Raw genomic sequence first — 13,293 nt, 5'->3', positions numbered from 1 at the left:
CAGAAAACTATCAAGGGTGTAGCTGGTGATGTTAAAGATACAAAGAAAATAAGATCAGGAATTTTAATTGAATGCCTCAGACCTTGCCAATCATCAAATTTGTTAAAATTAACCAGGATTGGTGACCTTGATGTGGTTTCATCTGCACACAAGTCACTAAATCAGTCACAGGGTGTCCTTAAATACCGAGGTCGAGACCTCGACGCCTTGACTGATGAAGAGATCTGTGAGGAACTGAAATCACAAGGCGTTAAGTCAGTGAAAAGGTTTACTTCTCGACGTGCAGATGCAACCACACCAATGAGATCAATCCTGTTAACATTTAGTTCCACTTCAGTGCCATCTCATGTCTACATTGGTCCATACAGGACAGCTGTCAGTCTGTATATTCCTAACCCACTTCGGTGTTTTAAATACCAGAAGTTTGGGCATGGAAAGGGCCAGTGTAGAGGAAAACTGTTTTGTATCCGATGCTCTGAAGAAGGACACGAGGGAATCGACTGCAAAAAAGATCTGAAATGCAGAAACTCTGAGGAAGCTCACATGTCATCATCTAAAGATTGCCCTCTTTATAAGAAAGAAAAAGATATTTTAAAGATAAAAACTGAAAACAAAATTTCATATAGTGAAGCTCGCCAGAAGTGGTCCCTTTCCAACAATTTTCTTGCATCTGGCAAAACATCTTATGCTAGTGTTGCAAAGCGTGCTTGTCTGTCCTTGACTGCTGAGGTGCAGACGATCATGAGTTGGAAAGAGGATATCAATGGTCTTGCCAAACTGCTCACTGAGGTATCCACCAAAATAATGAAACCATCCAAAAAATAATTAGAGGAAATTAAAAAGGCCAGAGCTAAGAAATCAATGTTCCAAGACTCAGTCATTCCAAAATTCCGGATCATCTTCAAAATCATCTCCATCATCACAACAGTCATCGTCTTCCAAATCTCAACAGAAGAATGTCCAACGCCCAAAAAAGTTGGGGAATTTCCGTGTGGAGGACTTGGAGAAATCAAAGTCTAGGCGACAGATTGTGTCACCTGTGGTGTCGGACTCGGATTCCGAGTCTGACATTGAAACAACAGATCATTGACTTTGTCCAGGTGAAAACTGGCTGGGTCCCGACCTTGATCAGATTGACCAAACAGATCCTGTTGCCATGAAAAAATACAAGGAGCAGCGCGCCCAGTCAATTCAAATTGACCTTAATGATGACAATCGTACTAGAAGGTCATCGAGTCGTGGTCGCGGGTCCAAGTCAGAGAAAATATCCCCCATTCGTCATCAATAAAAATGGCCAAATTACTTCAATGAAATTGTCGAGGTTTAAAGGCTAATTTTTTGGAATTAACTCTTCTTGTTCAGTCTATTTTACCAGTTGCATTATGTCTCCGGGAGACTCATTTAAAAGAAACGGATCAAATTTCCGTAAAGGGATATACAGTGTATAGTACATTTGCTGAGGCAAATGAACGAGCTGCGGGTGGATCTACCATTTTTATTAGGGACAGAGTAATACATAGTTCAGTTTTTTTAACTACCGATCTACAAGCAGTGACCGTTCGGTTATCCCTTGATAAAACCATAACCGTTTGTTCCATTTACATTCCCCCAAATTCAATTTTGTGCAGAAATAAATTAGTTGATTTGGTTAAACAGTTGCCCAAACCATTTATTATTTTGGGTGACTTTAATGCTCATAATCCTTTATGGGGAAGTAATCATACGAATGATAAAGGTAAAAAAGTTGAGGAGCTCCTTCAGCAAGACGATTTGTGCATATTTAATGACGGATCTTCAACGTTCCTTCATTCAGGCAATGGATCGTATTCTTCTATTGATTTAAGCATTTGTGATCTTCTCGTACTTTCAGAGTTTACATGGCGAGTTCATGATGACTTGTGCGGGAGTGATCATTTTCCAATTATTTTGGAGCATTTATCCTCCAAAACGGAGGAACGTCAAACTCGTTTTAAACTTGAGAAAGCAGATTGGGCTTCATTTGAAGCCCACTGTATTGAAGAATTACGATTAGAAACGATGAAGGATGTAGAAGATCCCATTTTATTATTTAAAGAAAGACTGACATCAATTGCTAATAAAACAATACCTAAAACCTCGACAAATCCAAAAAGGCCTAGTAAACCATGGTTTACTGATGAGTGCGACAAAGCGATCGAAGAACGCAACATGGCCCATCGCCGGTTTGACAAAAATCCTACACCAGCAAATCTGTCAAACTTCCGAATATTTCGAGCAAAAGCTCGACGTACATGTAAACAAGCCAGACGAACCTCTTGGAAAAATGTTGTTTCTAGTATTAAATCTCACACTCCCCTCAATAAAGTATGGAATTTTATTAGAAAAGTAAAAGGAAAAAATTCGAATTCTTCAGTGAAGCACCTTAAAATTGGTAATACCACTCTAACCACCGAAAAAGATATCGCCAATAAGCTAGCCGAAACTTTCGCTAAACATTCATCCTCAACTAACTACAAACCGGATTTTCAAAAAATTAAATCATCTGCAGAAAAGACAAAATTAAACTTCAAGTCAAATAATGCTGAATCCTACAACAATTTTCTATAGAGGAACTAAATAAAATTGTCACTGGCTAAAACCCACGATACAGCTAGTGGGCTAGATAATATTCACTATCAACTTTTGAAACATCTTCCTGATCCATCTCTACATACACTTCTTGCGTTAATGAACGAGATATGGACTTTTGGTAACGTTCCGTCCATCTGGAAAACGGCTTCAGTTGTCCCTTTTCCAAAATTAGGAAAGAATCATACGGATCCTTCAAATTATCGCCCGATCGCATTGACAAGCTGCGTCTGCAAGACAATGGAACGAATGGTCAATGATCGCCTTGTGTGGTTCCTTGAGAAGCACAACTTACTCACTAATATTCAGTGTGGTTTTAGGCAAGGCAGAAGTACTCTTGACCATTTAGTCCGGTTTGAAACGCTCATCAGAAATACATTTGCTAAAAATGAACATGTTGTGTCGGTCTTTTTCGATTTAGAAAAAGCCTATGACACGACGTGGAAATATGGTATTTTAAAAGATATATTTGATATGGGGTTGAAAGGAAGACTTCCTCTGTTCTTGTCTAATTTTTTGTCAGATTTTTGTCATTTTAATGTGAGGGTAAATGTTTCTGAGGAGAAGCAACAGGAAATGGGAATTCCTCAGGGATGTATTCTTTCTGTCACTCTCTTCAGTATTAAAATTAATTGTTAAACCCAAGTACAGGGGACAAAATATGAGTAATATTGAAAGGCAGTTACAACTTTGCCTCAAAAGAATTGAGAAATGGGCTTTGGAGAATGGGTTTAAGTTTTCCACAACTGAAAATGTTGGTATGCATTTTTGTCGAAAGCGAAAGCTGCATCCGGACCCAGATCTCTTTCTTTATGGTTATAAAAGCAAAATAGTAGAAGAAACAAAATTCCTCGGATTACTTTTTGATAGTAAACTTTCTTTTCTTCCCCATATCAAATTACTTAAATCTAGGTGTCTTAAGGCACTAGATATTTTAAAAATGGTGTCCAGTACCGATTGGGGTGCTGATACCTCAATTTTATTAAATTTATATAGATCTTTGGTTAAGCATAAACTTGATTATGGATCTATTGTTTATGGTTCCGCCAAGAAATCTTACCTTAAAATTTTAGACGCTGTTCACCACCAGGGGTTGCGACTTTGCCTTTGTGCCTTCAGAACCTCTCCTATTGAGAGCCTTTATGCCGAGGCAAATGAACCAACCCTTGGAGACAGACGTTTGAAATTAGGTGTTCAATATGTGAGTAAACTTATGGCCTACCCAGATAGCCCTGCCTACGACTGTGTCATTAATCCTATTTATGTCGACATCTATCGAAAACATGAAAGCAAAACCCCTCCTTTTGGAATTCGAATAAAATCTCATTTGAAAGCAATTCATCTGGAGACCAATACAGTGACACCTGTTGTTACTTCGAAATGCCCTCCATGGGAGATTCCACACCCTTCTTTCATTTTTGATCTGCGTGAATATAAAAAGTCCGATACCAATCCTTTATTTTTACAACAAAAAATTTTTGAAATTAAAGCAAATTATCCAGATTTTTCGACGGTGTATACAGATGGCTCAAAAGATGGCGATAGCGTTGCATGTGCTGCTGTCCATGGTGACAGAACTATAACTGAACGGTTGCCATCAAGCGCTTCCATATTCACCGCTGAAGCTCGAGCCATATTGTTAGCACTTGAATTGATTACTCAATCTAATCTTCACAGTTTATTATTTTTTCTGACTCTTTGAGCTGTCTTTTGGCAATTAAGAATCACAAACTGAAAAACACTCTTATCTTACAAATTTTATATTTTATTCATCGACTTTGGGAATTTGATATAGAGATTGTTTTTTCTCTGGGTACCCAGTCATGTTGGTATTCAGGGGAATTCAGTTGTAGACAGGGTTGCCAAGAAGGCATTAAATGAAATAATAAAGGACGTTAGTTTGCCATACACCGATTTTAAACCTTTAATAAGGAAATATATTTTTAAGGTGTGGCAGGACCGATGGGGCGGTCTTGAACACAACAAACTCAATTCCATAAAACCCGATCTAGGCTTTCATCAATCCGGGTCGGGCAATCGCAAAGAGCAAGTGGTCATGACTAGATGCCGCATTGGACATTCTAGATTTACACATGGCCATTTGCTTGTTGGTAATACTCCACCTGAGTGTATCCCATGTGATTGCCCTTTCTCTATCAAACATGTTCTTCTAGATTGTGTGGATTTTGCCAACACCAGGCAAAATTATTTTGACTGCGCCAATATGTTTGATTTGTTCAAGACCGTTTCATCTAAAAATATTATCGATTTCTTGCGGGACATCGGTTTATTTAATAAAATCTAAATTAGATACCTTCCTTGATTTTTCAATATTTTAAATGTTTTATCGAAGTTATGTTTCTATATGTATTTTATGTCTTAGGTTCACCTTTTATGTACCTTTTTATATGTAAATAGCTGCTTGTTTTAATTTCATTTTTTTATGAAGAGACTTTGATCTTGCTTTTAATATTTCCATTTCATTCAATGTTCTTGTCGTGATATGGCCCTAGTCGCCGAAACGGCATTAAAAGATAACAATCAATCAATCAATCAATCAATTATTTGTGTTATGACCATTTACTGCAAATAAAAATATTGAATATTGAATTAAAGTAAATTGGAAGAAGTCTAGCGCAGTACAAAAGTATCAACAAGCACAAATTGTGGTATGATAATTGTTGGCATGCGTTTGGGGGATGTTTCCAGAGTTTACAGTACAAAACGAAAAGCCTTCACTGTTTTCGTATGGTTTGTTGACGAGTTGACGAATTTTCACTGCCCATTGGTTATATAGAGTAGGTCAAGATATGAGGCTAACTTCGTAATGTTTTTAGTGTCTATAGTCTCAATTAAGCTGAGGTAGATACGATATATGAAATAGCTGAATGTAGAATTAATTGAAGACAAAGGGAAAAAGAAAAGAAATAATACCGGTAGGTAGATAGTTTTACAATATTGATGTAAACAATGAAAAGGAGGTTCGGTTTTTCTGATAAAGTTTAAAGAATCATCGAAATTTAAAATAATTGATATCAATATTGTCGATTTTATAAACAAAATCTTATTCATGCGTATGTTTTGAAAATATTTGTATAAACATTTAATGAGTAGATTTACAATGACAAAACGTTTACTAATACTTTTGGTAATTGCCACCGTCTTTGGAGTATTAACTGTTTATTATTCATTAATACCGGATGCTGAAAGTATTGATACTTTCTATAAGAAAGGTACTTCTGATCATCAACGACTGAAACATCATCTCAGACATCTCGATCACGACGATAAAAATAAAGTGCATGAGAAGATTCACCCTGCATCGCAAGTCGGCCAGGATGTTACAGTTTTTCAGATATTAGGAAAACATAATGGATTCTTTATTGAAATGGGTGCATTTGATGGTAAAACTCTGTCAAATACATTCTGGTTGGAACGCAAGCATAACTGGACAGGACTTTTGATTGAAGCCAATCCAGATTTTTGTCGAACTATATTAAATACAAAGCGAAATGTTTGGCTTTTATGTTCTTGTATATCATCATCTAAACAGGAAAATATTTATATCAAAAACGGGCCATGCGGAGGAAATAAAGATTCGCTTTTTCACACATTTTTAAAGAAAGCCAACAAAAAAAATACAGTTCACGTGCCATGTTTTGACTTAACAGTTGTTTTAAATGCAATTGGAAGAAAAGAAATAGATTATTTTTCCTTAGATGTTGAGGGAGCAGAACTAAATGTTCTTGAGTCAATTAAGCAAAGTCTAATATCAAATGATATAAATGTATCTGTATGGACCATTGAATTCAGAATATACGACGGCAAGAAAAAAATAAATGCAAAATCCAAAATAAAACTACAGAAAATTCGGGATTTTTTTGCTAGTTTAGGTAACTATTTTGAATATTCTATTCTTCCAAAATTACAACATGATGAGGAGGGGCTAGATGTAGTATTTGTTAGTAAACGATGTTGGTGCAAAAAAAATTTAGAAACACCACAGGGTAAACCTTGTCAATAAACATATGTCATAAAGATTTTTAGGGCGCTCACGTTTGTGTGTTTTACATACATTATATTTCTTTTCATTTAAAGTTTTGTAATTTCTAAAAAAGAACTCGGTAAATAATGTACACGATGGAAAATATGTTAACTTGATACATTGTTTTATCCTATTCTCCCTGATCTGATCAGAAAGAAAGAATATTGTTTGACTAGATCCTTCAATCTCAGTTTCCGCTATATAGACGACGTATTATCTTTAAACAGTCCTAATTTCGGGGATTTGATACATCGCATCTACCCAAAAGAACTTGGGATAAAAGATACTACAGACGCTTGGAAGTCAGCCTCATATCTTGACCTACACTTAGAAATCGATAGTAAAGGAAAACTATTGACCAAACTTTACGACAAACGTGATGACTTTTCATTCAGAATTGTCAACTTTCCTTTCATCTGTGGCAACATCACTTCAACTCCTGCGTATGGAGTGTTCATATCACAACTCATACGTTATGCCAGAGCTTGCCGAAACTACGCAGACTTTTTGTATCGCGCTAGAACTCTAACAAATAGGCTTCTGGAACACGGTTATGTTGCTACAAGATTGAAGTCATCACTACAGAAGTTTTATGGTCGTCAACATGACCTCGTGGATCGTTATGGTATATCCATCAGCACCATGAAAACTGATTTATTCAACCGGTCATAGTTTTCCTTTTCTCGTTTGTCTACCCCGGACTTGACTTTTTATGAGCAACTCGGCGGGTGTTTCTAGAAAAGCAGAGGACGCTTACCCTACCGGTGCACCTGGTCCATTCTCCCAGTTTTTAGTGAGTCCGAGTTGCTCACTTTATGTTCTTTGATGTGTATGTCTGTTTTCCATGTCTGGTCTTTGTCCCTGGATTACATTCTTTTGATTACCGTTATAACCTTGGTTCCCTTGATTACTCTCCCTCTTAGGTTAATTCCAGGAGGCCTTTTGGTCGCTTACACATTTTTATTGTTGTCTACGCGCTCAATGTACTCAATACTGTACGAAACTTAAATAAATAAAAAATACTATGAATCTGATTATTTTCATATTTATTATAAAAATTCCTTTTACCTTTAAAATATGGTTATTGTTCACTTATTTCTCATTCTCATTTACGCTTGCCACTAAAATTTACATTATTCTGTATCATTAGTAAAAATCGATATTATTTTAATATGCATTTATTTATCACAAGTATCTAATTTAGTTTCTGTACTTCAGATGATGTTTGGGGTCAGAGTTCTCTTTTTTCTTCTCATGACAGACAAATTTGAAAACAAAATTATAAAATTTATAAAACTATCTTTTTCGAAAAACATAATGCAGTTATTTACAAGTAGAGTAATGTTTAGTCTGAAATTTATAAAAGTTTTTAAGTATAATGTGTCCAATCACAGATAGGGTACACAAGAGGCCAACATAAAAAAAAAAAAAAAAACTGAGAAAAAAGTACCCTTATACAATTTGCAACCCATAGGTTGTGAAATGAATTCCCTATTTATAACATGCATGTATTACGTGTTGTACATGGGCTGACATACCCTCACTCATCAATTTAAAATGTATAGTAGCCTAATGTATAAGCTTTTCAATTGTACGTAGAAAGTTGCGGTTACGTTTACGGTTATTGAGTTATATACACTATTTTTCACCTAATATGTACCTATACCTCCTGAAATATCGTTTAAACTGACATATTTTCAATGTCAAAACTGCTTCAGTAACAAGTGGCATATTTGATGTTTCATGTTTGAAACTATCGCAATATGTTGGCAAAAAATATCGAAGTGAGTTACCAGTGAGATGATTCAAATGTCAAAATCTAAAGACATGATGTAGCGGACCGAATAAAAAATATTAAACATAGAGGAAAAACGTAATCACTAGCAATGCGATCTCCTACAAAACACCGCAACAGGTGCTACGGAATGGTAAGCATGTCTTGTTCCGCCGGCGGCAACCGCCAGATTGCAAGTGAGTAAAATCCCGTTATAACCTTGTAAACAGCTTCGCGACATATGGCCAAATAGCTCAAATGAACTTTGACCCGAGTCTACAGTAGTACTGGACAGACAGTAAATTCCAACCGATACTTTGATGTCATGCAAGAATAACAGGTACATTAATTACTCAGAGTGCAGTGTTTTAGAAACTTAACTATCTTTTTACTAATCGACAACATATTTGTCCAGTGTGGTGGACGTGTTTTCAACAAACGGTCGGCATTCCAATGGGAACAAAATGTGCTCCTTTACTTGCTGACCTATTCATTCATGCTAAGGAGGCTGACTTTATAGATGATCTGATCCGAAAAAAAATAACAATACTGTAGAGTCAGTCTCATATCTTGGTCTACACTTAGAAATCGATGATGAAGGAAAACTATTGAGCAAACTTTACGACAAACGTGGTGACTTTTCAGAATTGTCAACTTTCCTTTCATCGGTGGCAACATCCCTTCAGCACCTGCGTATGGAGTGTTCATATCACAACTCATACATTATGCCGGCATTTTTATCATCCACTTCATATTCATCGCCTGAATATAGATGAAATATTGCTGCTCGGGCGTTAAACCCCAACAAACAAACAAACGGAGCTTGCCGAAACTACGCAGACTTTTTTGTATAGCGCTAGAACTCTAACAAATAGGTTTCTGGAACAGGGTTATGTTGCTACAAGATTGAAGTTATCACTACAGAAAATTTATGGTCGTCATCATGAACTCGTTGATCGTTATGGTGTATCCTTCTGCACTATAAAAACTGATTTATTAAACGGGTCATAGTTTTCCTTTCCTCGTTTGTCTACCCCACACTGGACTTTTTATGAGCAACTCGGCCCATGTGTCTATAAACGCTAACCCTACCGGTGCACCTGGTCCATCCTCCAAGTTTTTAGTCCGAGTTGCTCATTTGATTTTGTTACTTTGTATGTATGATTTTAGTTACTATATGTTCTTTGTTGTGTATGTCTGTTTTCCATGTCTGGTCTTTGTCCCTGGATTACATTCTTTGTATTACCGCTATAACTTTGGTTCCCTTGATTACTTTTTTGGAATGCTTGACATGAAGATGGATAAAATAAAAAAAAAAACCACTGAAAGAATTATATTAGATGTAAATCAAGTGCAAGGTTCAAGGAATAGTTTGGAGTTCTGGAGGACATTTGGGTATTACCTCGAGGTTTGGAGATTAGCCTAAATTAATCACACTTCGTCCACTGATATTTCAAATGGAGTGACCTAGGTGTATACCGGTCAATTTAAGTGGTTCCTTATATTCAAATGTATGATATGGTACAAGATAGAGCCACAGATGTCTGTGCAAAAATGTATGTAACGCTTTGGAATACTTAAAGGGCTTCGGCCACATAACAAACAGTATTTCCACTGAGGCAAAATGGTTTTTTAAATAAGTATCATGATCAATCGTAAAAGATATGAATCGTGAAAAATATGCGATATTGACAAAATTAGATTAAGTTAACAAACACATAATCAGAAAAAAACATACCCAATTATCATTTATGTTTTTTTTTATACCGGTATATCCTTTGTTGATATACTGGGCCTACTTCGATTTGTTCAACTCGGGTTAACTATCCTGTTCCTGACAAGGTTTGATCTAGTCGAGTTAAGCGAAAAGATGATGACTAAAGAAACGTGAGTGATATTGAAAATACATTTTGAACGATTTTAGCCATTTTCTGTGAGCAAATTGAAGACTAAGTGAACAATTATGAAAGAACAATTATAATAGTTACATGAAAACTCCGTCAGATATATCCATTGCCTTTCACCAATATCCCATTCTTCGTAAATTTCCCCCCCGTGCAGGTCCGGGTGTCAAACGAATAGGCATGCAGCAGCGCTAAGCTTGTCGTACAAGGCGACTAAATAGTGCTCAGAACCCTAGCCGGGGGCTAGGGCACTCTGCCCACAGAGCAACTGGGATATGTGCCCCAGGTGGTGGAATGGGATACCCCTGGCGTGTTACATGCTGGGGTTGTCAGGCTATAATACGGAAAACCTGACCGCAAACCATAATGGTGCACCGTGTTGGAAAGATGCCAAGTACCTTGCACGTTAAAGAACCCTAGTGTGGTATTCTCCCGGAGTAGGAACCATAGGGCTCCGCCACAGGAGGCTGAATTGCCCGACCCTACCCACCTCTCCCTATTTCCAGTGGCAATCAAAATTTGTCGACCCCATTGTCCTTGTGTCCTATCTCTTTTTCATTTCATCATCATTTCATGTTCATTTTATCATCAATTTCATGTTCATCGTCTGAATATAGCTGAAATATTGCTGCTCGGACGTTAAACCCCAACAAACAAACAAACAAAACATTGTAAATTTAACTTAAATTTGATTGTTGCGTGGACTGTGGACATTGATATCGCAAATAAATTAGATGCCTCTCTCATGCTCTCTTGGTTGGACATATACCATACGAAGAGCACCAGCTGCTTGTCATCACAGTATTGGTCTCTCCCATCCACTTTCTTTGATTGAAGTAGGGGCGCGACATCTTGGAGGACTATCTCAAACGTACTCCGATCAATATGGCAATGACTTCTTAAATCCTTACTCGAAAACCTAGGAACAATCTCCTCGGCAGTTTTGAATGCGTGGGACATGGTCCCTGGGCAACAAAATTGTTAATAATTGACTTAACATTTGATTTGCATCTATTATATTTTGAATCGCCATCATTTCTTCATCATCACTGAAAATATGGTTTTTTATAGTGAATATGTCCATATTGTTATAGTAATTAACAGACCTCGAGTAACTCGGTAGAGTTTTTATTTTATTTGATTGCTACGCTCTTGACGCATATGTAATGAAACCAACAAAAAAATAACCCCGAGTAAACCGATTTGGACGAATCGAAGTAGGCCCTAAATTTGTATTGACGAATTGTGGCGATTTTGTAGTCAGAATGATAGCGAGTCGTTTCGCATGGGTTACCTGTTCGCGACGGGTCGTTTCACCCCGATTATGTTTTACTGTTTCATTAACAAAATATCACATTATTTATAAAATCATTTATAAAATATCATATCAGTTAAAAAATATATACTTCAATTATAATGCTTTTAATTATCATCCACTTTCTTTTTTATTTTGACATCGTAATAGCAAATTGATTAATTAGTTTAATTATAAATGGTTATTATTTTAATTGGCTTGACAATTCGAAATTACAATTAGGATTTTGTTTAACAGTAAACTAGCTAGCTTCAATCAAGATGTTATAACAACAATATAACTGGTTTTCTGCCACAATTGTAAATATAATTTAATTAGCCGTTAATTAATTGAATCGGATATTGATTAGAACTTTTTATTTATAATGTGTCAATTATTGGTAATTAAATTAAAGGAGGTATTGAATTTGTTATCACAATAATTATAGATAATTAAAGAAATGATTCATATATGCTATAATTTAAAGTCAAGTCCTTAGCTTGGAAGCTGAGTTCAGTTAATCAAAATAAAAAGAATTCCAAAGCTTGTGTTTTCCTGAGCCATGTCAAAGCCTAACGATTCAGAGGCATATATAAGGCGAGTGTTCAAGATTTGCATTCATTCTCTTTCATATCCATTATGTCAGATGTTTGTATCTCTTGTGACCAGGTGCTTAGTAAGCGTCAGCATGGAATTGCATGTGATGTATATGACCGATGGCAGCATCGTACTTGCAACACCGGTGTTAGCATTGTCAGTATAGACAAGCCCTTAGGTGCACTTGTGAAGAATGCAGAGACCTACCAGAGCCCATTGACACAGATCTTTTTGGTGGGTTCGACATACCAGAAAGCAGCCTAGACCCAGACAGTAGTTATGACCAGCCAGATCCAGACAGTATTCATGACCAACCAGATCCAGACAGTGCACATGACCAACCAGACCCAGACGCAGATCCAGACCATGCCTTAGGTGGTACTTTTGACATTTCTAACCGAAATGTTCAGCACGACCCAGAACCACTGGAGGTGTAAGTATTTTATAAAATCAATTTTTTGCAAAAGATTGCAGTTATTAATATTGTGTTAGACATTGCAGTGACTACATTATGTATTGATAGTAAATAGTTATATTGTGTTACACTTAATGATTAATGTACCAGTTTTATTTGTTGACAATAGAATAATAAATAATTATATAACTTCTGCTTAACCAGGTGAGCGATTCAGGCTCTCTTGAGTTTCTAGTTTATAAAGTTTAAATGCCCCGTAATGACGTAACCGAAAAGATCATATCTGAATGGAGAGTTTTGCAAGAACAGATGGGTGGTTTGGCCTTGAAGTCCTACAATAGCATTGTATAATTGAAAATTTTAAATGCAATAGGTGAAGTATACGAGTATGAAATAATTGGAATTGATTTGCCTTTAAAATGCGGGGAATTGTGTTCGTGACGTTTATTTAATGGAGGGTGTTAGCCAAATTAATTGCATCTATACCTTTGTTGATAAACGGAAGTAGGAGAAATTAGCGATTTTCGTCATCTTGGCATTTAACACAAACTGTGTATAAGTAAATGCAAAATATTTCGGGCAAGTTCCGAATGATAAATCGTCAAGTATCGTGAATATTTCGGTTTCCGGATCTCTCTCTCTCTCTCTCTCTCTCTC

General features: G+C 36.4%; 1 protein-coding gene across 1 annotated transcript; it reads left to right on the top strand.

The window, feature by feature from the left end:
* Positions 1-5,658: 5,658 nt before the first annotated feature.
* On the top strand, positions 5,659-7,686 carry LOC148596436 (uncharacterized). Its single transcript, XM_088564543.1, has one exon. It carries the CDS (start codon positions 5,714-5,716, stop codon positions 6,629-6,631), a length of 918 nt encoding a protein of 305 aa, XP_088420669.1. The 5' UTR covers positions 5,659-5,713; the 3' UTR covers positions 6,632-7,686.
* Positions 7,687-13,293: the final 5,607 nt, after the last annotated feature.

Source organism: Perna viridis, unplaced genomic scaffold (assembly GCF_037379345.1).
Source record: "Perna viridis isolate PV_CMFRI_1.1 ecotype Kerala unplaced genomic scaffold, ASM3737934v1 SUPER_16.9, whole genome shotgun sequence".
Classification (NCBI taxonomy): domain Eukaryota; kingdom Metazoa; phylum Mollusca; class Bivalvia; order Mytilida; family Mytilidae; genus Perna; species Perna viridis.
Note: the sequence above shows the minus strand (reverse complement) of the source record. Positions and strands in the feature narration are given on the sequence as shown.

Bases quoted from the DNA above. Each gene is read 5' to 3' on its own strand.
- LOC148596436 (XM_088564543.1), top strand. From the start codon at position 5,714: ATGAGTAGATTTACAATGACAAAACGTTTACTAATACTTTTGGTAATT.